This window comes from Emydura macquarii, unplaced genomic scaffold (assembly GCF_026122565.2).
Source record: "Emydura macquarii macquarii isolate MOO-44397 ecotype Brisbane River unplaced genomic scaffold, CSIRO-AGI_Emac_v2 contig_1146, whole genome shotgun sequence".
In the NCBI taxonomy this organism is placed as follows: domain Eukaryota; kingdom Metazoa; phylum Chordata; order Testudines; family Chelidae; genus Emydura; species Emydura macquarii.
In genome coordinates this window covers 3,664,310-3,690,023 of record NW_027131283.1, presented here as the reverse complement: position 1 = coordinate 3,690,023, position 25,714 = coordinate 3,664,310, and the positions used below count along the sequence as shown (strand labels likewise).

At 42.6% G+C, this 25,714-nt stretch overlaps 1 protein-coding gene across 3 annotated transcripts in view; it reads left to right on the top strand.

The window, feature by feature from the left end:
- The window catches only part of HACE1 (HECT domain and ankyrin repeat containing E3 ubiquitin protein ligase 1), an 86,396-nt gene that overhangs the window by 33,835 nt on the left and 26,847 nt on the right, over positions 1-25,714 (top strand). For all 3 annotated transcript variants that reach the window (XM_067546525.1, XM_067546526.1, XM_067546524.1), the window contains exons 12-18: positions 5,769-6,106; positions 12,758-12,826; positions 13,569-13,656; positions 17,962-18,073; positions 18,181-18,278; positions 18,476-18,563; positions 21,182-21,331. In XM_067546525.1, coding sequence (XP_067402626.1) covers positions 5,769-6,106; positions 12,758-12,826; positions 13,569-13,656; positions 17,962-18,073; positions 18,181-18,278; positions 18,476-18,563; positions 21,182-21,331 — 943 coding nt within the window. The remainder of the gene's footprint in view (positions 1-5,768; positions 6,107-12,757; positions 12,827-13,568; positions 13,657-17,961; positions 18,074-18,180; positions 18,279-18,475; positions 18,564-21,181; positions 21,332-25,714) is intronic.

Sequence of the window (25,714 nt, the reverse complement as noted above, 5' to 3'; positions counted from 1 at the left end):
GCAGCCCCAAAGGAGATTACTCAAAATTCAAACCTTGTAGTAATTCTTCCTTTTGTTGAACAGTGTCATCTGCTGGAAAGAGGGGAGAAAATATATAAATTAAAAAAGCCTTTCTGGTTCAGATACTGTCCAATTCTTGATAAAATAGTCTTAATCCTTTTTCTCAATGGATTCTGTTGAGTAATATGAAATATTGATAATATAACTCTACCTTTCTCCTAAAACTGAAATATTACATTTGAAAACTTGATATGCCTCTGTACATCACTAAACTCTACTCAAACAATGCCCTCTCTTATTGTCAGCAAAGATTTAATCACTGAGTGCTGCAGGGAAGGTTTGTATTACTAAAATCACATTGCTTTCTCAAAATACACTGGAAATAGCCTTTTGTACACTATAAAGCAGACTTACATTTTCCAAATAAATGAACTAAGTATATACTACAGTACTCACATGGCTTTAAATCTTAACTTGTTAATTAGCAAAAGTGCGAATTGCATGATGGGTCTCAGTTTTTTTTTTTTTTTTTAAGTGAAGTTTGTCTGTTTAGAAACTTTAAAATTAGAAGAAAGATTCTGCTTTGGCTTCTGTATGGTCTTTCTGTCTGTGTATTTTAAGACTGATTAATTTTCACTTTGAGGTGTTAACCCTCATCTTGAGTTTTATATTTTACTTGACTAGCAATGAGGATGGCTAGTTTGAAAATCTTCAGTGGCATGTTGCAAGTAGTATGCTCCTTTTGGACTCACGGTATTCAGATAGCTGAACTGGTGGGGTCAGACAGCATTTGGCTCCCAGAAGTCATTCCTTCCTCTTTAATCCTTCCCTAGGTATGCAGGGTCCTGATCACTTTAATCCTTTGAGAAGGAAGAAATGTCATACCATTGGTCTACTGTCTGCCAGTGAGAAGTATTTACTGTCTCAAGTGAAGGCTTCTTAAGACCTGTCAATTGTAGCACACAATGTGTACATATTTAATACATTTTAAAATACTTATAAACCTAAGGTGACAGTCAATCACAAAACTCCTATTAACTTCAATAGGGCCAGAATTTCACACCTAATTAATTGATATAGCTCAAGTACAAGCTTCTGAAATAACCAGAATGGGTAGCAAAAGCTACTGCCACAAGTCAAAATATAAATCAGCACAAAGTTAAAATAAGCACAATGTCAAATCATATTAAAATATTTTATATAGTACTGTTAAAGTTGCTAAATTTAGGCTTTAGATTGTAAACTTTAAAGGCAACGATCCTTAACTTAGAGTTTTGCCTGAATCTGCTAGCCTTTGACATGCTGAAAGACTGTTTTAAAAAGCAAAAACAACGAGAGTCCTGTAGCACTTTAAAAACTAACCAATTTAATTTCTGCAGGCATAAGCTTTCGTGGGCTACAACCCATGAAAGCTTATGCCTGCAGAAATTAAATTTGTTAGTCTTTAAAGCGCTACAGGACTCTCGTTGTTTTTGCTGTATACAGACTAACACAGCTACCCTTTGGAACTTTTCACCATGGAAGGCACAGTTTTAAAAAGGCTGCTGATGAAGCCAAATGTTATCCATGGTGTTGTGTGGGAACTGTGTGGTTTATCTAATGTGATCATATGCAGTGGGGTTACTCAGAATACACTCTTTCTTTTTACTCACTGACTTACTATATTTAAAAATGTTCAGAAGTACCCAAAGTCTTGGGCATCTCTTGTTACTTTAAATTAACAAATGGCTACAGTAAGCTGGTGTGTAAGGGTGGATAGATCCTGAGCATGAGAATAGCTGTGCGAATTTACAGGAGGCCTAGTTAAGATCCTACCCTTACCTCATTAAGCCCTGGTCCACACTCACCTGGTGATTCGGGAGCAGTTGACGGGAGTTACGCAAACTACACAGAGTAGCTTGAGTAACTCACGTCGACTATTGTGCTTCCCTTCTGCGCGTTGTCTACACTGCGCTGTGCTACTTGAAGGAGTGGTTTTACTTAGTCGACTTCCTGATCGATTGAGCAGGTCTACACTGACTGCTCAATCGATCTGGAAAGATCGATCTGGCAGCGGCGAATTTGCCACCGTCAGTATAGACATGGCCTCAAACAGTCCAAGCCAAGCTTCGTTTAAGTGATTCCAAAAGTACTATACAGTGGATGTTACCTGTGTCATGCAGATTAGAGAATGTACTAGGAGTCAGACCCTCTTCATAAGTGAAGGAATCACTAGCTAATTAAAACTCACTGCTTGAATATATTGAACTTTGGCTGTGCAAATAAGTCCTTTGGTTAATATATATTTTTTGTTTAGAAACCCAAGTTTGAAGGAAAACCTTTTTAATTCAAATTAAAACTCTACCTATGAGAAGCCCTTTTTCTGTTTACCTTGACTAGGCTATAGTCTCTTCTCTGTTATAGTCCACTGAATATCTCAAATTATTTCAAATTCAAGACTGAAGTAATGGTCCCACATCACATTGCAGCTCTAATTTGTCAGTGACAAGCATGGATGGCTGCTCTCATGTAGTCATTAGAAAAAGATCAGAACTTCTTTGGTCTGCATTGTGTGTTCAGAGTCCCTGTAAATTATCTTTGCTACCTTGTAACCTGGAAGTAGTAACTGATCAAATAGGACCCTAAAAGAGCAAACGGTCTTTGCAAAAAATCATGCAGGCACTATCTCTGCTTATTCTTCTAGATGTTTCTCCCTGTGAGCATGCTTCTGTTTTACTTTGGTTAAGCTATAGCCTGTTTGCTTTTATCTGGGTCTAACAATGGGACTATTTTAAGTTCAATATTTCAATGAATTTGGCTAGTAATTCCAATAAATAATGGCGTGATCTGCACACTTCCAGATTTGCAAATCAACAGTATTCCTTGATGCTTGGACTACATTATCATGTCCTTGAAAGTGGGCATCTTCTAAACCTCAGATCCAAAGCAAAACACATGACAACACCTCCTTCCTGGTTTGAATTCATTTCACATTGGACTAAGTATCTAGTTGGAACAAGCTGAACTAACAGTGCAATTTAGTTAAGTGGGTGATAATATATACAAAGTCAGATGCCTCATCCATGAGTGAATTATAGAGTATGATGATGAAGCATTAAACAGCTAAAAGTTAAGGTTGCTGTTGACCAATTTCCCTGTGCATCCAAAGCAATGTCCTTTAAGAGACCACTGGGACAAATAAATGTTAGATGTGCTATGCCTGAATTGTGGCTTGTGTATTGTGCTTAGTATTCTGTAGGGGTCAGTGCATGTATTAAGTTTTTAATCATCATGTTCTGGTGATTTTTTTTTTTAAAGTCTGATAGTACGTTGTCATATTTACCAAAGGAACCTTTTTGCATAATCTCTCTGTCCTAATCAGAGAAGCTTGTAATATTTGATTCTCTCATCCTATACCACTCATTTCTAGAATCTGATTATGATTAGTTGTTGCGATATGGCTATTGCTTTATGAACAAGTGGTTCCTTGCTCTAAATCTTTTAAAACTAAAACATTTTTCAGTGGGCTGGAAGATGTTGCTGTATACTGCTGCATGAGAGTTGGGTTTGATTTCTGGCATCTGGCTTCCCAGGCCAGTAGAGAATGAAAGTGATGCCCAGGCAACATGAATAGGTGTAAGAGAAGGGGTAGTGCCTTGTGTTGCCGAATATTAGCCTTTCTGGCCAGATAAAGAATAACAATGATGCGACTCGAAGGATGTTTGATATGTGGGCTAGAATCCTAGAAATGTAAGGCTTGAAGGGACCTTGAGAGGTCAAGTACAGCTCCTTGCGCAAGGGGAAAACGGAGATCAGTTATTCTTTCCTGATTCATACTGGATATAGAATGAATTTAATTCTATTCTTACCATTCTATAATGAAGCAATGCCTGCATTTTTAAAAGCAGACTACGTTGGTTTCTTGGTGACAGCTTCAATCAAGTAGGCATGGTTATTAATGCAGGCATAAAATGTAGATAGCCTTGGGGAGGAGGTGGGGAAGGGAAGAGAGTGAGACTGAGAGAGAACATTGGGTAAGTCATAAAGTAGAAATGGAAAACAGGAACTGAAACTGTTTAGACCACAACTTCAAATCCTGAATGAATTTGTGGTCAGACCTCAAGGAATACCAGTGGTGCCTGGAGGGCATCTAACGTTGCAAGTCAAATGCAAATGAATCTGAGAGGCATAATGGAACTGAGAATTAAAAACCTGAGTCCTAAGAAATCAAGAAAGAAGGGTGTCTGACAACATGAGTTTCTGACATACTTAAAAGAAAGAATGCTTTAGAAATGCAAGGCTAATCCAGCAAATGCCTATCTAGCTTTTGTCTTTCTTAGTATATATGTTATGCATACAGCTACTTTTTAATCTGACTTTTCTATAGATTCAGTAAATCTTGTTTTAATTAAAAACATTTTAAGTCTTGCATTATTTTGTGGTAAAGTCAGTCATGCATCTTGGGAGGGAAACCAATCTTCTGATTCCTTGTGAGAGTGATTGGAGTAAAAAGGGCAACTATGTTGAAGCACTCAGTTGAGGTGACCCCCAAGGAGAGTCACCCAGATATTGTATGGTCAGCAGGGGTGCAAAGAAAACAGATATCAGTAAGTGACAGAAACAGACGTCCTGATCCCACTTTTCAAGTACAGTAGAACCCCATTTATCTGACCCGTCCCTTAACAGGCTCTCCCCATTTACAGAACAACCAGGACTCCAAGGCCAGAAGCGGGTGATCTTTCCTTTGGCCACTAGATGGTGCTGCAGCATCACATTTTCCCATTCCCCGTTTTTTCCTAAGTTTTTTGATGATCTGATCTGTCCTGGCCCCAGTCCCAATTAGATTGGATAAATGGGGTTCTACTGTACCTCTGCAAATAATGCTTTTAAGATGGGGGAGGAGCTGATGATAGTGTGTGCATACAAAAGCTGCCTTACTTAATCCATACTCTTCAGTTATGCCTCCAATGAGCTGTGGTCTTGAACAAAATAGATACAAAATATTTTGTCTTGTAGAAAACAAACTGCTCTATGAATATCTTTTTGTAAAATAGCGAATGAGATTTTTTTTACAAGACAGTGGGGAAACTTGCATAATTATTACAAATAAACTTGTTTCTAGCCAGTAATAATAATCTTATTCGCAATATGAATTCTGATACTATCAGAACTATTCACAAAAGTATTAATTTTGGTCCTGCTCTGGCAAACTCTGTCAGTGGGTGGAGTGTGCTTGCATGGAGCCCTGTTGATTTAAGTGGAGCTCTGTACAGGTGCTGGGGTCCACCTGGTTGGGCAGCTTGCTTGACCTAGGTTTAAAAAAGAACAGACTAGTTTCAATATTTCAAATAGTATACTGAGGATTGTTAGGACTTGAATTTCATCGCTCTGTCTCACTGCTTGACCCTACCAGTCAGGATAGCACTACCTGTGGTTATTAGCATGTATAGAGCAACTGCTGGACCAATGTGTGTGTATGGGTGTGAGTAAGAGAAAATTAAAGTTGGTATAAAACACAAGGCTATTGTATATCTCTGTTTATCTACTACTTTATTTCTCCCCCTCTTTCTCCTCGTTTGTTTGTTTGTTTTTAGATTAGTATATGGGTATGTAAAAGGATTTACATGACTCCGTCTGTGAGATTAGTTTTATTAGAATTTAATATAGCAGCTTCATCATTTGCATGGAACTCCTGCTGTAATTGTCTTTCATATTTATGGCATGATCTTATTTTTAATATTCACAAATATGTCCAATTAGCTTTTTTGTCATTTCCTTGTGCATTGCAGCCCCTGGAATTACTCTGGCACTCATTAGATGAGTGGCTAGTTCTAATAGCTACAGAATTGATGAAAAACAAAAAGGACTCTGCCAACATTACTTCCATTTTACTAAAACAAAAAGGGCCAAATCAGCAGGATGCTACTCTTAAGCCTCCCTTTGACGCTGCAGGAACTGAGAGCAGAGAAAAGCTATCTATTGACACAGGGGATTCTAAAGCATATGACGTTGCGAGGACGCAGGAAGCTTGTGCGGATTGCCAGGATGTTATCTCAGTGACAGCAAACAGGCTAAGTGCTGTCATTCAAGCGTTTTATATGTGCTGCTCCTGTCAGATGCCTCCGGGGTAAGGAAAATTCTGCTTGTTACCTAAAATTTATTTTTTAAAATTAATCTGTGCTTGTGAAAATATGAATACTGGTATATGAAACTAATGACAATCAAGGGATGGTTCTATAATGCTTTCATTTGTTAAAGTATTTTATTATTTTTCCAGCTCTAACATTTCTAAACAATGCAGCACATCTTCCTTTTCTCAGTGCTGCTGCTATCTCATGAAAACTCGTGATGCAATTTTGCTCACGTTGAGTATCTTGAGTAGTTTTTGCTTTTTGTCTTTTTACATGTGATATTTGTGGGAAAACATGATTTCCTGGGGTTCAACTACTGTTTTATATTTCACATGAGAAATCCTCCCTACTTTCACATAATTGTCTTCATAACTACAATTGTAATGTCAGAAAAACCAGAACTCTCATTTCATGCAAAAATAAGCAACAGGGACAGAACTCCTCTGACCTGTTGTCTCAGAGGATTGTAATGGGATACAAAACCTTTCATTTCTAGGTCACCCCCACTGTGAATTCCATCCCAGGTTAGCAGACACTAAAAAGTTGTTTCTATATGACATCTCTTCCAGTGGCCTATGTGAAATACATTGGTGGTCTCAGTCCGATACCTAGTTAGTAGACAAGTGTCTTCGTCATAACTGAATTCTTGTTAATCTGTTGGACATAAAGGATTGAACTTTGTATGAGAATATGCTACTTGCCCTAGAAGCAGGACACTGTTAGTGTTAGTGGGATAGTGTAGGAGATCTCGTATTGCTGCTCCCTCCGTTTTTCTGAGGCTAAGAGTATTTCACTGTCAATGCAACACTTGTTTTTTTCACAACTCAAGTCTCAGAGAAAATTCTTCTGCTTTCACAAATATACTCAGGAGGAGGAAGAGTAATAAAAAAGCTTCTTGTCTAACTCCAAAATACTAGAATTGAATCCAGAGGTTATTCCCAACAGAGCAAAATGAATTACAGGCTGATAAGTTGTAGATGCAGGTTTTCTGACACGTTGAGCAAAACGTCCTCTTTTTAAGTTGAGAAGGGAGTCAAACTTTTACAGTCTCCCACTCTTTCTAAATATTAAATATATTTTGGAAAACTAAGAACATAGGTTAAAATAGTATTCCAACTTTAAGTGAAGATTATAATTGTACAAACTTTTAACCACTCAAATTGGTTAACACAATACTGAATATAGATCTAGGGTAGGCTAAAAAACATAAAAATGTTTAAAAGCATTTAATATATTTTTAAAAACAATTTCCTTTTCTTCTTTGAGTGATTGCTCATGTCCATTCCACTGTAGGTGAGTGCACGCCACCGTGCACGGTTCCTGGAACTTTTTTCCCCTTAGCAGATCCTGTAGGGCCGTCTCTGGTGCCCCCTGGAGTCTCGTGCACATGCCGCAGTATATGAGGCACTGCCTGCCCTATGCCCCCTCGGTTCCTTCTTTCCGCCTGTGACAGTTGTTGGAACTAGTTGCTCTCTGCAAGTTCTATTCCCCTTCTTAGAACTATTAGTTCTTCAAAGTAGTTTAGTTAGCTTTAAGGAGTTGTTAAGTGTAATTAGATAAGTAAATCCCTGCGGGGACTTAGAGTGGCTGGGCTATGCCCCAGTCTCTGGGATTTAAATCGTGTGCCTCCTGCGGGAAGGCCTTCTTGCTTAGCGACTCCCACGATCGGTGCCTTAAGTGCTTGGGGGAAGAGCACAGAAAAGATGCATGCAAGTTCTGAAGGGCTTTTAAACCGCAGATTCAGAAGGACCGAGAGATCTGGTTAAAAGCCCTGCTCATGGAGGCAGTGCTCCACCCGGCATCCGAGCTGTCCCACTCCACCTTGGCACCGAGCGTAACTCCATGCAGAGTGCATCACTGGCACCCGGCTCGACTCGGCACCGAGCAACATCTCCGGTGCCTAAGAAGAAGAGACCGCGTGGAGCACGGACACTCCCCTGCGCCGTCAGTATGGGCAGAGTCGAATGCGGAGATGCACCAAACTTGACCTATCAGGTGTTCTCCGGTGCCTGCATCTCTTGTCAGGGAGCCTCCCCTGACTCCTGGGAGTGGGAGACTGCCCCTGCCAATGCCGTTAACACCGGAGGCTTTTAAGGGGGCAAGAGCGTTGTTGGCCTTGCCTACGCCACCTCCGTTCCCCCACCTCCCTGCCGAGGGAGAAGGGGCCGGTGTTCCGGGATAAACCTCCCGAAGGGCAGTGGAGATCTCCGGTATGGGGAGGAAGATCTCCCATCGATCGGCCACCGGGGTAGAGCGAGGACGCTCCTCCAGCAGTTGCTCCAGGTTGGTGTTGTTGAGCCGGCCTGCTTTGACTCAGGATGAGGATTCTCCCTTTCGGTGCCGACGTTGGTTCCCGGCACTGGAAGCAGCACAGGCCAAGAGGTGGCATCGGTCGAGATCTGCCAGGCAGCGCTCGGACAGCTCCCGTTCCAGATCTCTGGCACTGAGGAGTTCACTCGCACCGAGGCGGCGCAGAACCCGGTCGCCATCAGAGGGCCCGGCACCGCGCAGCTCCCAGTGCGGAACCCGGTCACTGGAGTCCGGCTCAGCACCACAGAATTCATAGTGGCACCCATCTTGGACACCTAAGGGCAAGCAGCACCGCAAGTCATCGGTACTGAGACGACGCTCCGGTACCTCGAGCTCTTTGGAGCGCACCTCTGCTTGTCGGCACCGCTCGTGGCGATGGTGGCAGACCTCGTCGTCCTCCAGGTTGGAGGCGTCGAGAGGACGGTCCCTGGCACGGAAGGGCACCCGGAACTGAGGACGTGCACAGCACCGCTGGTCCAGTGGCTTGGGTTCCCACAGGGGGGGACAGTCGTTGGGACAGCCGATGCCCCCACACGGTGTCTCAGCTGGTGGCGCAGTCAGCCCCAGGTTGGCCCCAGGGACATTGGGCGCAACAATGGCCTTATTGGGCTCCATGGGGCGTCCATATGGGGCTAGGACCCCAATCCACCCTGTCACTGGGGGTTCAGTCCGTGCCCCCGGCCCAGGAGAAGGCCCATAGACACCACTCAGATGAGGAGTCTGACCCTCTAAGGGTGCATCCCTTAGTCAGGTGGGGGAGCATCCACAGGATGCGCCCCGGCAGTCCTCTTCCTTCTCACCAGACAAGGCAATCTCCTGGGACCACATGGTGCCACTGGAGGATTTCAGGGTGCATCAGGAGCTGCTCAAGAGGGTGGCCTCTAACTTGGGGCTGGAGATGAAGGAGTTAGAGGAGGCCAATGATACCCTCTTCAATGTGCTGGCAGCGGCTCCCCAGCTAGAGTGACCTTACTAATCCATGATAGGGTCCTCAAAATTGTAAAGGCCCTGTGGCAAACCCCTTCCTCGGTTGGGCGTACGTCAAAGATGGCTGAGAAAAAGTAATATGTCCTGGCCGAAGGGTTCGAGTATTTGTTCACTCACCCGGCCCTGGGAACCTTGGTGGTAGACACAGCCAACCAGTGGGACAGGCAAGGTCAGCTAGATTCCACTCCCAAGAACAAAGACAAAACAAAAAGCTGGATTTGTGTGGGAGAAAGATTTATTCCATGGCAGCCCTGCAGTTCAAGATTGCCAACCATCAGGCCCTCCTGGGTAGATATAATTTTAACTTGTGGAACTCCCTCAGGCAATTGGCGGGGGCCCTGCCCCAGGACCATGCCGCAGACTTTACCACCATCCTGGATGAAGGAATCACAGTGGCTAGGGCAGCACTCCAGACATCCAGTGACATTGCTGACTCGGCAGGTAGGGCAATAGTCTCCGCCATTTCCATGAGAAGGTGCTCGTGGCTGCAATCCCCTGGCCTGTCCCATGAGGTGCAGCAATCGATTCAGGACCTCCCCTTTGATGGGTCGGCGCTATTCTCTGATCAGACCGATGCGAAGTTGCATGGTCTGAAGGACTCCAGGGCCATGCTTTGCTCCCTGGGCCTGAAAGTTGGGCAGAGTCCCGTGGTATTCCGCCCAGCCTCTCGCCTATATAGGCGATCCTGGAGTACCTGCTCCAGCTAAAGCTCCAGGGTCTGTCGCTGGCCTTGTTGAGGGTTCACTTGGCGGCCATTTCGGCCTTCCATCAGCCGCTAGGGGGGAGAGATCCCTGTTCTCCCATTCCATGTCGATCAGGTTCCTCAAGGGTATGGAGATGCTCTATCTGCAGGTCCGTGATCCGGTGCCTCCCTGGGATCTCAGCCTGGTCCTCTCGAGACTCACGGGGCCCCCCTTTGAACCCATGACTTCATGTCCTCTGCTCATGCGTTCATGGAAGTTAGCCTTCCTGGTGGCCATTACCTCAGCTAAGAGGGTCTCTGAGATTAGGGCCTTGACCTTGGAGCCCCTTGTACAATATTTTATAAGGATAAGGTGCAGTTAAGACCGCATCCGGCCTTCCTGCCCAAGGTGGTTTCCCAATTTCATTGTAACCAAGATATTTTTCTCCCCGTGTTTTTTCCCAGACCGCATGGTTCGGAGGAGGAGAGGAGATGGTATTTGGTGGACGTGAGATGAGCCCTGGCCTGCTACATCAAGCATATAAAGCCATTCCAGAAGTAGACGCAGCTCTTCATCGCAGTGGCTGACCGGATGAAAGGCTCACCTGTCTCCACCCAGCACATCTCCTCTTGGATTACATCATGCATCAAGTTCTGCTACGAGCAGGAGAGGGTGCCGCTTCCGGGAACCATCACAGTGCACTCAACCAGAGCTCAAGCCTCATCTACAGCCTTCCTGGAGAGAGTGCCCCTGCAGGACATCTGCAAAGCTGCCACCTGGTCGTCGGTGCATACCTTCATGTCCCACTACGCTGTCGTCCAGCAGGTGAGATTGGAGGCAGGATTTGGCAGAGCAGTGCTGAGGGCAGCTCACTGGTAACTCCTACCCACCTCCAAGGTATTGCTTGTTAGTCACCTATAGTGGACTGGACATGAGCAATCACTCAAAGAAGAAAACAAGGTTACTTACCAGTAACTGATGTTCTTCGAGATGTGTTGCTCATGTCCATTCCACAACCCACCCCCCGTCCCCGATGCCGAAGTTGGCAGAAAGAAGGGACTGAGGGGGCATAGGACCGGCATTGCCTCATGTACCGTGGCATGTGTGCGGAGCTCCAGGGGCACCAGAGCCAGCCCTAAGGGATCTGCTAAGGGGAAAAAAGTTCCAGGAAACGTGCACGGTAGCATACACTCATCTATAGTGGAGTAGATATGAGCAACACATCCTGAAGAACGTCAGTTACTGGTAAGTAACCTTGTTTTATCTGTCAAGACCTGAAGTTCAAGAACCTTTCTCTTGCAAGAACTGATAAATCAGAAACCTAAAGCAATGTAAAAGATGCAGTTCCCTAAAATGTTTGAGATGTTTCATGTTGTCACCACTTGTTGGAGAAATGCAAGATTCTGAGTTCTGGTGAGGGCAGGTAAAAGGTAATGATCATATTCATATCTTTAGTTGAGTCTAAACCAGTGGTTTTCAACCAGGGATATGTGTACCAGAGGTCTTTGAGGGGGCACATCAACTCATTGAGGTATTTGCTGAGTTTTACAACACGCTACATAAAAAGTACTAGCGAAGTCAGTACAAACTAAAATTTCATACAGACAATGACTTTATACTGTTCTATAAACTGTATGCTGAAATGTAAGTACAATATTTTATTCCAATTTATTTTATAATTATATGCTAAAAATGAGCAATTTTTCAGTAGTGTGCTGTGACCCTTTTGTATTTTTATGCCTGATTTTGTAAGCAAGTAGTTTTTAAGTAAGGTGAAACCTGGGGTTCTCAAGACAAATCAGTCTCCTGAAAGGGGTACAGTAGTCTGGAAAGGTTGAGAACCATTGGTCTAAACTAAAGACGTTGGTATAATTGTCACTGAGAGGTGTGGAAAATCCACATGCCTGAGCGATGCAGTTACACTGATCTAACCCCAGTGTAGGTAGATAGTGCTGATTTTGACTGGAGGGCTTCTCCTGTTGACATAGCTACCATCTTTTGGGGAGGTGGAGTACCTACCTACTGTCAGTATGGGTAGCATCTTCACTAATGCACTACTGCTGCATTGATAAAATTGTGCCTCTTCAGCAATGTATGTGTAGACAAGCCCTTAGTATCTGTTTTATACTAAATGTTTTAGTTCATCTTCAGATGTTAATATCCTTTGCAATCTAGGTTAAACAGTTAACATTACTATGTGTTTTGGGGGGAACTTTTAACATCCTCCATATAATTAAAGATAAACTGAAGATGTTAGGTGCTCTTAATAGAGTAGTATAGAAAGGATGTGTGCTAATTTGTGTTATCCAGTACATATGTTCCTACCTGCATAGTGAATGAAGCAAAAGTCCTGCAGAAAAAAAGCATGCGATCATGCAATTAAGTTATAACATAAACCATATGTCCAGGAGAGCAGAGTTACCAGTCAGGCTACATGGCCAGGCTTTAACACTTATTACCTTTTTGATTGCTTTACCTTGCATCCTTGGTGGTGGTTTTAATCTTATACTATATCTAATTAATTATGTACCAGAAAAGTCCTTTACTGTGACATTATACAGGGATTACATAAGATTTTTTTTCTTGTATGATCTAAGATTCTGCATTCCTTTTATTTTCATTCAACAAAAATATTTTACAATTGAGTACATTTTATTTGTATTACAGGATGACGTCGCCTCGTTTTATAGAATTTGTCTGCAAACATGACAATGTTCTTAAGTGCTTTGTTAACCGGTAGGCCTTCAGAAGTTTAATATTTTTATTTACCTAAAATGTTAGTCACACATTCATATTTAATTATGATTCAGAGGTGTATGTTGCTGGGTACAGTCCTGATCTAGCATGTATTCATACACATTTAACTTTATTCATGTTGTTAGACTTACTGAACTCCGTGGAAATACTCCTGTGCACAAATGATTTATGTACACAGGCATTTGCAGGAATGAAGCTTAAATGAAGGTAAACAACAATTCTGTATGTTTCACATCCCAAAACTTGTCAAGAAAGAACTAGAACTATTGTTCTGCGAGTAGCTGCCGTCCCCTGCCTTTCTCAAAATACAGCCCACATGTGACAGGTTAAAATTTACCCTCTGTTCCCCAGCCAAGGGTTTGGTTTACTTGAAAAAGGAACACTGAATGAAACATACAATGTAGTTTGTCTTCTTCTTATGCTTGGCTGTTCCTAAGGTTTCTCTGAGGATTGCTCAGTCTACCATCTGGTCCTCTTTCTAGAGAGCCACTTTGACCTCCATAGATAAGGGGTGAGGTAATGCAAGCCTGCCACAAAAGTCAGTCAGGAAAACACACTTAATGCACTGGCAGTGTTGTTTGAAAATATCCTGTAACATTTTTGTTTTGTTAGACTTTTTAAAATGCTTCTTTTTAGATATGCTCAGTTCTGTCATAAGATTTTAGTTAGATCTGTGCACCTGCAACTAGTAAACTTCCAATCTAAAATATTTTTCTTTCAGAAACCCCAAAATTATTTTTGACCACTTTCATTTTCTTCTTGAGTGCCCTGAACTGATGTCCAGATTTATGTACATCATAAAAGCACAGGTAAATGTTAAGCACAGCTTATTTACAACTTTAATACAACAGTCATTTGCACAGCTATAAAGTACTATCTCATCTTAAAGAGTGAAGGTTAACTATGTCTAGTATTTGAGCTTAAACATTTAAATATTTGCTAAATGTTTTAACTATATTTTTCTCTCAAAATATAAGTGAATTACATTTGAGAACAATTGTGACAACTGTTTCTGGCCCATAGCTGCCCAATAATTAGCCTGAGTCATCAGTTTTATAATCTGTTATGGCTGCTTACTCCAGTCAGATATCATGCTGCCAGGGCACTCCCTTGCTGTCTGTAGTATACGTCTTACCACTTGTCACATGCCATCTGAAATTAAAACACTCAGGTGTTCTTGCAATTCCCTGCTTTCATTTTTTTGTGTTCCAATGAGTTAAGTGACAAGACAAGAAACAAAACCCAGTACAATCAGTTGCTACCGAGCATATTGATGCTGCACATAAAAAAACACACGTGAGCATCTGCTACAATGTGATCTTTATCCAAATCTGCATTAGGCCTGTTGGTGAGTTAGGGTGGCTCATGGGCAACACATTGTGTTTCGTTCAGTCTTTAACAAATTGTACAAGAGAGCACCCTTATTAGGAAATCACCAGATGATCCCCAGAAATATTCTCTGTAGTCCTGCTGATTAGAAAGACCTAGGGTAAGAAACCATTTTTGTTGGTCCTTTAGACCAGTTTCTCTAAAGATTTGCTCAAATCCTAAGAAGGCATGTAGGCTAGCTCTTAGCCATGCTGCCTGATTAGCAAAAACCTCTTTAAAGAAATTCTGTATTTTGAGAGTTATAAAGGTGTGGAGAGGATTCCCCTCTCCTCCACAGTCGACAAAGCAAGAGATTTATTTTAAGAAATTAAAGATTTAATGAACCTAAATCCATGGCCATGTGACTAACTTTTCAGAGTGGGATTTGAGGAGTGTGTTAGTTGTCAGTCCTCTCTGGATAGACTGCAACCTTGTCATGGCGGAGAGGCTTGTGTTGGCTAATGACCCTCAGAGCTATATCGTCTAGAGTTTTCGTACTCCTGGTAGGGTCACTCTTCATGAGCAGATCTGAGGTGATGCTCCTGACTAAATACAGTCCAAACCCCACAAAACCCCAATAGCGGATTGGGCGCATAAGAGGATCTTTTAGAGCTCTCTGGCTGTGAAGGTGGATGAGGGCTGCAGCAGGAGGGAGGCCCCTGGTTGTCTTGGATTTCCTTGCCACTGGGCCAGGTTTTTCTCCTGTCAAACTTCGTGTGGTTACCACCTGCGCACTGGTTTCCCCACGTTAAAAGATTTCATGTGCACTCCTCTGACAAAGGGCTCACACCCACATAAAGTCCTGTGGTGACGGATGAGTGGCAGGAAGACAGGAGCAGTGATCTCTGGCAGTCTTCAGTCACAGATGTGCATGCAGGCTGCAGCTGTGTGATGGTCATCTTGTGCTTGGATGAGATAGAAGTGCATTTCGGCAGCTGCGACTAAGCAGGCCTTTTTAGAATCCCCTCTGCTCACTCTAAATGGGGAGCAGGCTAGAAAAGGTGCCCCAAACAGGCTGTCTTACACTCCAACTGGATGCCCACATCCAGTGAGATGACTCAACTCTGCGGCTGAAATAAGAGATACAAGACAATGAATTTTGCCACCTGGAATGTCTGCACCATTATGGATTCTCAGAATAGTGAATGCCCAGAAAGAACTGCCATAATTGCCAGAGAACTGGCAAGACTCAACATTGCCATTGCTGTCCTTAGTGAGACCTGCTGGGCTGATGAGGGCCAATTAAAAGAGGATGGAGGTGGCTATACTTCTTTTGGAAAGGAAAAGCCACCTGAAGAGAGACGCATCCACAGGATTGGTGTTGCCATCAAAAATAAGATCGCCAGTCAGCTTTTGGATCTTCCTGTGTGGATCAGTGAGCGTCTCATGACTCTTCAGCTCAAGCACAGCAACAACCAATATGCCACGGTCATCGGTGCATATGCCCCAATACTCAATGACGAAGACAAGGAGCAGTTTTATAGTACTTTCGATGCAGTCCTCACAGCCACACCTAAGGAAGACAGTCTCATCCTTCTGGGAGATTTCAGTGCCAGATTTGGATGTGGCTCCCAACTCTGCTGTGATCCTGATTCTCATCTGTGACTCATCCTGATTCTCATCTGTGACCGCCTTTCTGACATAATCGGGATTGAGTATCGTTTGGACGGCCAACTCTTCAATCTCCGACATCTCCAAACAAAATCTAAGAACACGAGAATTGGCATCACTGATTAGTATGCAGATATTGCATCATCCTCGCGCACACAGAAGCTGAACTGCAGAGTACCCTAAATCTTTGTGCAGGTGCCTATCACAGCCTGGGTGTGTGTCTCTGTCTCTCTCTCTCTCTCTGTCTCTCAACATTGGAAAAACCAAGGTACCCTACCAGCTCTCACCTACGCAAACTCCACAAATCACCAGCGGCAGAGAACCCCTGGATAATGTGGACTATTTCCCATACCTTGGCAGCCACCTCTCCCAAACAGCTAGCGTTAACACAGAAATTGAATACAGGATCCGCTGTGCCCGCACATACTTTGGAAGACTAATTAAACGAGTCTTCAGTGACAGATCTTGGAGCCTGTTTGCAGATCTCTTGGTCTACAAGGCAGTTGTCATCCCCACCCTCCTCTATGGGTATGAAACCTGGGTGACCTATAGACAATGTCTCAAGTGGCTGGAGTGGTTCCTCAGGATCAGTTGGGAAGATAGACGCAATAACCTCAGCCTTATCTCTGCAGCCAACATCAGTAGCGTAGAAGCACACGTCATGAAATACTAACTTCGTTGGGATGGCCACTGTGTATGTATGCTTGACACTCGCCTCCCAAAGCAAATCCTCTTCTGTCAGTTAAGTCAGGGAAGAAGGGCTTGTGGAGGACAGCGGAAGTGCTTCAAAGACATACTGAAAGTACCCCCTTAAAATGGGTGATATCAATCCAACAAACTGGGAGGACTTGGTGCAGAACAGAATACTGTAGCGCCATACCAAACACCAACCTACAACCTATTTTGAGGAGAACAGACATGCTCATGAGACAGAGAAGCGACAAAGGAGGAAAGAAAGGACAGAACTCTAGCCAACAACTGTATCTTCTCCTAGATTACACGTGTCGCTTTTGTGGGAAAATCGGCAGGCACGAATTGGGCTCTTTAGCCACCTAAAAATCCACCAATGAACTCTTAGTGCAGACATTATCTGTGTATCGAGGCATAGCCGAAGAAGAAGAGTGCTTTGCTACAGCATTTAACTAAGTTTGTAGCCACTTAGTGGCATGGTTGGCTGTAAACACTCAGCTGCCACAGCTGATAACCAACAGTGTTATACTACCAGAACTAGTTTGCTTCCTGTAATCAGTTCTGCATTTTTTTTCTTGTCCTGTGTGGAAAGGACCTCTGAGTTTGCCCGTGTAACTGGTGTGGCCAGTCCTTCCCTGAACATTTAATCTCCAGTGCTTCTCCTGGCATTTTCTCTAAGCATTCTGTTGCCAGCTGCCTACATCCCAGAATGCATTGATGCAGATAGCATAGTAGGTGTACATGTACAATTGTATTTTAACTATGGTAGTGAGATGGAAATAATGTAGTGAAAGACATAAACATATAACTGGATTACCTGGGTGTCATTGGTTACAAAAATATGGCTGTGCTTGTAATATAATCAGGGTCTAATTTGGGTCAAGATCAAACCAGATGTATTGAATTTTTCTCAAACAAAATAGAAGAAAATAAGTGATTTAAATATATATACTGAGTTTGCTTATTTATAGAAGGTCTCTTCCATCATCTTATTCAGTGAAGTCATATTATAGCATAGGGAAAAATGAGGGGTAAGGGAGGGAGCACATGTTTGTGATATGCTAAATAGACAATGTGGAGGATAGTTTCAAAGAAAACTTTCATGAGAATTCATTATTGAACTTGAAAGTGAGCTAATTGGTTGCGAATGTATTCAATTACAGATCTAACATTCAAAGTGCCTGGACATAAGCGTTTGAATTGTTGTCTTTTCCAAATGCAAAAATGAGTTCTACAAAATGTTTGTATTCTTTTAGTAGGATTAGTGCTTGATTTTGCTTTTATTCCCTTTGTGAAATCTTGTTGAAATGGTTGCTAATTACTCTTTAATGAAGTCCCTCACTGCAGCTTAATATTTAAAGCGAATTTAACAGAATGCTTTGATTACCAGCCTTGAGAATGATGGACTAATACATTGAGCATGTTTCACCTGTTTTGTTTTGTAGCCCTTTAAAGATCGCTGTGAGTGGTTCTATGAACATTTGCACTCTGGACAACCAGATTCAGACATGGTGCACAGGCCAGTCAATGAAAATGACATCCTGTTGGTTCACAGAGGTATTACACTAAAAAGAGAAAAGTGCATGTATAAAGTGCATAATATTTTTGTGATTTTTGTGAATCAGATTTTTGAGATATAAAATTAACTAGTGTTTCATATTTAGATTCTATTTTTAGGAGTAGCTGTGAAGTTGTGTCTAAAGCAAATTGTGCAAAGCTAAAGCAGGGGATTGCGGTGCGATTCCATGGTGAAGAAGGCATGGTGGGTAAAATTGTCAGAAACAATTTTTGATATGCATATAAATATCACTTATACCAATTCTAAATAAATTTTGAATCGAAATGAATTTTAACAATACTGTAATGCTTTTGTTTATGAAATATATTTGGCTACCCAATTCTGTTAAACTATTTGTAAAATTAAATTTCTTTGTGCTGTATTTTATCTTTTTGACATAGGGTCAAGGCGTGGTACGCGAATGGTTTGATATCTTATCCAATGAGATAGTTAACCCAGATTATGCACTGTTCACCCAGTCAGCTGATGGTATGTTGGTATCTCTCATTCTCTAACTTTAAATTTTGCTTCAGCAAATGTTCATAATCCAAGGAAAAGGTCAGATAAGTGTTTCATAATGTAAACTGTTATCAATTAGGGTATGAACAACAGAAAAAGTCCTTTGCTAATAAAGAAATAGTGTGCACTGTCCATTAACTATTATTGCAAGCACCTTTTGTAGGCTGAAGTGTCGCTGACTTACACGCCAATATAGCTCTTTCTTTGGCAGGGGTGGAGAAAGCTAAAATAGGATTTTATTAAGTTCCTAGTTTAATCTTTCTCTCTTTTTTTCCTGGTTGCAAGAAGACATACCTCATGTATCAGCAGTAGGGTGGTCAACTTTCTAATCTGGGAAAACCGGACACTGAATGCCGGGACCTCTCCCACCCCGTGCTCTGCTTCTTCCTTCCTGTCCTCCTGCTCCTCTCTCCCCAATCCACGCTTGCTGCTCTCTCCATCTCCCTCCCTGTGCCAGCTGAGTGTAGGGGTCTATGGGAGGAGGGGTGACTAGGTCAGGATGTTGGGGAGAGAGCCATGCTCCAGGGGTCAGTTACTGGGGCAGGGAGAGGGAGGGTGAGCCGTGCTCTGGGGATGGAAGAGCGGTGAGTGGGCAGAGTTGGAGAGCGGGAGTGGCTGGTACCTCTCTCTGCTGGTGCCGGGCACTTCCTGAATGTGCCTCTGGGCGCCAGCTGTGGTGACTGCTCTTCCCGCCTCCTGGTGGTGGAGGCTGGTTACTGCATGTAACCAGACGCTGCCAAGTTCCCTTTTCGAGCGGACTTTTCGGTTGAAAACTGGCAATCCAAATCAGCAGCAGGAAGATGCTGTATTTCCCCTTGCAGTTACTTTTATGTCTGGGCTGGTGTGAGTAGGATCTGGGGAGTTTTTTTTCCCTTCTTGACATCAGCCCCACAATTGATTTCTGTAGTAAAATCAGCTGTTCATCTCCCTGGAACTGCTGCCTGCTTCTTGTCTCTTACCTGCTGCCTGGCTTCTGTGCCTGCCTTCTTGTCTCTTGGGTACCCAACAGATCTTCTAGCCACAAAGTTTTCTTCATTAGTAGGGACTGCCTCACTCATCTCTTCTACCAGTTTCTTAGGAAATGGCAAAGAGAATTCAGCCAGCAAATATTTCATCCTGAAAGCTGGGGAAAAAAGATTCAGGAAGATGTGGGAGAGGAACTGAACTTTCTTTCACTATGTTTCAGATAGATGAAAGGGAGTGGTTAGGCTCTAATCCTGCAAGCACTTAAAGTTCACAGTTTTAGCCATGTGAATAACCATGGAACTGCTTCTGTGAGTAAAATGATGCCTGTCCATAAGTATTGTCAGGATTGGGGCCTATGTATAGCAGCTCATTATTTCCTTTATGTTGAGGGCATAATTCAGAGGCATGCCTGGGTGGGACCCAGTAGTAACACAATTATTGTCTGTTAAAATTCTATTTTAACTTGTTTCTTTCTTTAATCACTTCATTCAACATGACTATCATAAAGAAATTACAATCTGAATTAGAACATGCTAAAACAAAAAAACAAGAACAAATTTGTACTTGTCAATCTTTATACACTCTTCAGTGTTTCAGATAATCAACCAAGTAGATTAACTACTTGGTAGAAGAAGAAATAGCTTTGAAACAGACCACAGGTGAGTACAGCTACATTTAAGCAAGTTGTTTGGCTCTAATTGTAGTCTATTGAACAATGCATGCTAATTCTAAAAACTTACAAATAACTTGGAGAACTTGCTTGAACTTCTTGTTACATAGAAAGATACTGAGAACTTGAAACTACATAATTAAATCTTAATTCGACAAAGGAACATTTCTTCCTACTTTTTCATATGTCAGACCTTGCCTGTTGAAACTTGTGCGAGTTTTGGCTATGCATGTTTTTTTTTTCTCCCTGGATGACCTTTAACTATACTTTAACTCAAAACCAGCAAGAATGTAAATATTTCTGAAGGAGGGAATTCAAATTTTTGTCCAATTCAATAGATTGAGGTGAAGAAGGTAAACATACTGTGGCCCTGGGAAATGTAATTTTTGTTTGACATATTAAGAATCTGTTTGTGCAGTAAAAATTATCAATGTTTCAGCTTTAAGTTAGTTTTAATAAGTTGTGAAAAGTAGTTACAAGTTTTATATTGTTTTTATCTTTTGATTTTTCTCACTGCCTTATTGGTCACACCAAGAAAATTGACTATAACGGCGTGCAAAAAAGAACTAATAAATTCATGGAGGATAGATCCATCAGTGCCTATTAGCTAGATGGTCAGGGATTGCTTTTTGCCAGAAGCTGGGAATGGGTGTCGAGATGGATCACTTGATGATTACTTATTATGTTCATTCCATCTGAAGCACCTGGCATTGACCACTGTCCAAAGACAGGATACTGGGCTGGATGGACCATTGGTCTGACCCAGTATGGTCGTTCTTATGTTATCAGAAAGGGGGGTGGTGAGGACTGTTTTTTCTTCTTGTCCTGTGAACAAATTGCAACTGCTAAATGTATATTTGAAAGATTCAAATTACTGTAAAAATACATAGGCCGTAGTTGTAAGATAAGGCTAAAACCATGACTAAATATAATAGAACCCTTTGTTTTATAGGAACAACTTTCCAGCCAAACAGCAACTCTTCTGTAAATCCTGATCACTTGAACTACTTCCGATTTGCTGGACAGATCTTGGGTTTAGCTCTGAATCACAGGCAGTTGGTCAACATTTACTTCACAAGGTCATTCTACAAGCATATTCTTGGTATGATTCTATTAAAATCCTGTTTTAGAGAACTGATTCATTTCAGTAAATGAGATAAATTTGTGGCTGTATGGTACAGTTATTTGTGCGCTAGGTTTTCATCTTTGGGACCTATGGTCAAAAGTAAAAATCATGGGATGTGAAAGTGAGTCTTTCTAGTTTACTTTTGCGTACATCAGGGTTACAGCACAAAATGGCATGACTGGCATTCTCTGAAGAAAGGCTTAGATTGGAGTAGTAAAGTTGCTGAAAATGGAAGTACTCTAGTGAAGCTGTGTGGCGAATCTTAGTAGAGCAAATTTTCACTATACCAACTGGAGCAAATAGCTAGTGCTTCACTCTTATTAACCAATATATTAAGCTCACTTGTGGATTTTCTTAAGAAAATAATTACAGGGCCACTGCTATAATCCCTTTAAAGTGTAGATACATAATTTAGTGGCCATTGCCACTTTGTGTTCCTGATTGTCTTTTTAAAAATTCTTAGTTGAGACACGATGTACAGGCTAAGTCCTTTTCATGGTGTTTTGATTTTGTGGCATTATGGCCAGCAGGTTCATTAGTTTTTTATCATGTAATGACACTCTATTGATATTTAAATGGCACTTTCAGTCTAAACCTTGTTTCCTAGGGTTAGTAATCTCTGGTCTGAAACGACTTACGTTTTTCAGCCCAGAAGTGTATGAGACCTTTTAGGAATTCTGACAAAAATTTCTTCGTAGTGTGTCCTTGAACTCTAATTCAAACATGGGGTCTTAAACCTAAAACTCTATCCCTCAGACCTCAGTGAAGGGTGTTTTGGTTTGATAATTTTGAAAAAGATTGACAAAGAAGTTTTTCCAGTGAATAAAAATAGTTCCCCTCCCTCCCCTTTCTTAGTTAAGTCAGCTTTGCAAAATTCTCAAGGAAACTTGCCAGATCAATAAAAATTCTACTCCCCACACTTGCCATAAATGCCAACATGCATGCTCAGATTCTCATCACATTGCACCAAACTAAATCTGTATTTTTTCCCACCACCAAAATTAGTAATTCCTTCTCCTGACTAATTTATTACTTCTCAGTAGTGGTTCATTGGTGCTGCTACAGTAGCCTTCTCAGCCTTTCTCCTTTCTGCTGGAACTCTTTTTGAATCATCATTTAGAATGTAACGCATATCCTCTATAGAGTGCTAATGCAGGAGTGCTATAGAGTGCTAATCCAGGAGGCACCCATCTTGCCACCCGCTCCTTGCATGGCACCATTTGACACATTCTATTTATCCACTGATGCCTCTGTCTCAGGTCTACAAGAGCATTCAGAAGTCCATTCAGGTAAAAGGAAGGAGAAGAAGCACATAGAATCTTAGAGTTGGAAGGGATCTCAGGAGGTCATCTAGTTCAACCTCCTGCTCAAAGCAGGACAAACCTCAGCTAAATCATTCCAGCCAGGGCTTTGTCAAGCCGCAGCTTAAAAACCTCTAAAGATGGAGATTCCACCACCTCCCTAGGTAACCCATTCCAGTGCTTCACCACACTCCTAGTGAAAAAGCTTTTTCCTAATATCCAATCTAGACCTCCCCCACTGCAACTTGAGACCATTGCTCCTTGTTCTGTCATCTGTTACCATTGAGAACCACCTAATCCATCCTCCCTGGAGCCCCCTTTCAGGTAGTTCAATGCTGTTATCAAATCCCCCCTCATTCTTCTCTTTTGCGGACTAAACAAGTCTAGTTCCCTCAGCCTCTCCTCATAAGTCTTGTGCTCCAGCCCCCTAATAATTTTTGTTGCCCTCCCCTGGACTCTCTCCAAGTTGTCCACATTCTTTTTGTAGTGGGGGGCCCAAAACTGGACACAATACTCCAAATGCCACCTCACCAATGCCGAATAGAGGGGAATAATCACTTCCCTCAGTGTGCTGGCAATGCTCCTATTAATGCAGTACAATATGGTATTAGCCTTCTTGGCAACCAGGGCACACTGCTAACTCATATCCAGCTTCTTGTCCACTGGAACCCCCAGGTCCTTTTCTGCAGAAGTGCTGCCTAGCTCATCAGTCCCCAGTCTGTAGCTGTGCATGGTATTCTTCTATTCTAAGTGGAAGACTCTGCACTTGTCCTTGTTGAACCTCATCAGATTTCTTTTGGCCCAATTCTCCAATTTGTCTAGGTCACTCTGTATCCTATCCCTACCTTCCAGGGTATCTACCACTCCCCCTAGCTTAGTGTCATCTGCAAACTTGCTGAGGGTGCAATCTACCCCATCCTCCAGATCATTAATGAAGGTGTTGAACAAAACCGGCCCCAAGACCGACCTCTGGGGCACTCCGCTTGTGAGCAGCTGCTAGCTAGACATGGAGCCATTGATCACTACCCGTTGAGCCTGATGATCTAGCCAACTCTCTATCCATTTTATAGTCCATTCATCCAGCCTATACTTCTTTAACTTGCTGATAAGAATACTGTGGGAGACTGTATCAAAAGCTTTGCTAAAGTCAAGGTATATCATGTCTACCACTTTCCCTACATCCACAGAGCCAGTCACCTCTTCATAGGAGGCAATCAGGTTGGTTAGGCGTGACTTGCCCTTGGTGAATCCATGTTGACTGTTCCTGATCACCTTCCTCTCTTCCAAATGCCTTAAAATGGATTATTTGAGGACCTGCTCCATGATTTTTCCAGAGATTGGAGATCAGGCTGACTGGTCTGTAGTTCCCTGGATCCTCTTTCTTCCCTTTCTTGAAGATGGGCACTATATTTGCCTTTTTCCAATCATCCCCCAATTGCCATGAGCTTTCAAAGATAATAGCCAATGGCTCTGAAATCACATCAGCCAACTCCCTCAGCACCCTCGGGTGCATTGCATCTGGCCCCATAGACTTGTGTAAGTCCAATCTTTCTAAATAGTCCTGACCCTGTTCCTTCAGCACTTAGGGATGTTCACCTCCTTCCCATTCTGTGCCACCCAATGCAGTAGTCTGGGAGCTGACCTTGTCTGTGAAGACAGAGGCAAAAAAGACATTGAGTACCTCAGCTTTCTCCACATCCTCTGTCACTAGCTTGCCTCCCCCATTCTGTAAGGAGCCCACACTTTCCCAAATCTTCCTCTTGTTGGTAACATACCTGTAGAAACTCTTCTTGTTTCCTTTCATGTCCTTTGCTAGCTGCAACTCCAACACACCTCCTCATGAGGCACAAAAAGAAGAAAAAGAAAAGAGTTATCTTTCCTCTGTATTCTCTGACACACAAGTGCCTCAAAGACTCTCCAATGGCACTACTATCATCTCTTCTCCATGCTCCCTTGGAGCTGCACATCTCAGCATCAGCTAACTTGGAGTTCTAACCAGTTCAGATCCCAATAACACTTTTGATCTTTCTCTGTGTCTCTGAGAGTCCACCTTTGAGTGTACTAGCCACCCTACAACATGCTTTTCCACTGCTTGACTCTGCACCAAAACTTATTCCTCCAGTCCCAACCCACAGCTGCCTCTAAATACCTCTGACCCTTTTGGAGATGAACTTAGAGTCCCCTGAGTTGATCTGAGGGCACTGGACCTCTGCACTGATGTTGGCACCGAATCCATTAGATGTGCTGGAGGACCTGCCTATATCTAAGGAATGGGATGAGACTCCTTCAGAGTAACCGTCAGAGTATCCTTTGGAAAACAGATGGTACCTTTCTTGAAGACCAAATTGGTGCCTCATCTGTTTACACTCCTGACAGTCAGGCTGTTTCAGGGACTACTGGAACGAGTGGCAGGTGCATGTCAGCTGCAAATGAGTCATGACACCAGAGACATCCAGTCCCCTGTCTGACATATTACAGGTACAGACCAGTGGGAAGTAGGTTCTGCCTCTTATTCTTTGGTGGGTTGAGGATGACAGAACTATTTGGTTGTCTCCTTTTTCTTCTTCACCTGCATCCAAGTGAGCAGACAGGATGTACACTCTGGCAGAAAAAGGACATCAATTACTGCAATAGTATTTTCCAGCCAATTGCTTGATGGCGTATGCAGCGTTGGAGAAAGCTAGAGGCAACAAAGCATCTCATTCCACTCCTGACTGAGGGATGTAAGCTGGATACTTTTGGCAGCAGAATCTACATATTTGTTCAGCAGGCCTCCCAAGTAACTGACTAGTAGGCCATCTTGTTCTGCTACAGTTACTCTGTGGGATGCAATGAGCCCCATCTTGGAATCTTGACTGAAGGAACAGAAGGAAATGGCTAAGTCCTTGGTCACAGAGAGTTGTATGCTCACTAGATACTCTAAGAGCAGTATATGATGCCTCCTACAGCTCCTAGTGCATGATTATTTGGATCACTAGTAGACACCATTGATAATGGATGATGCTCCATTCAGTTCTGTACCAGGCCACTTCATCATTCTCTCCCATCTCATGAGAGA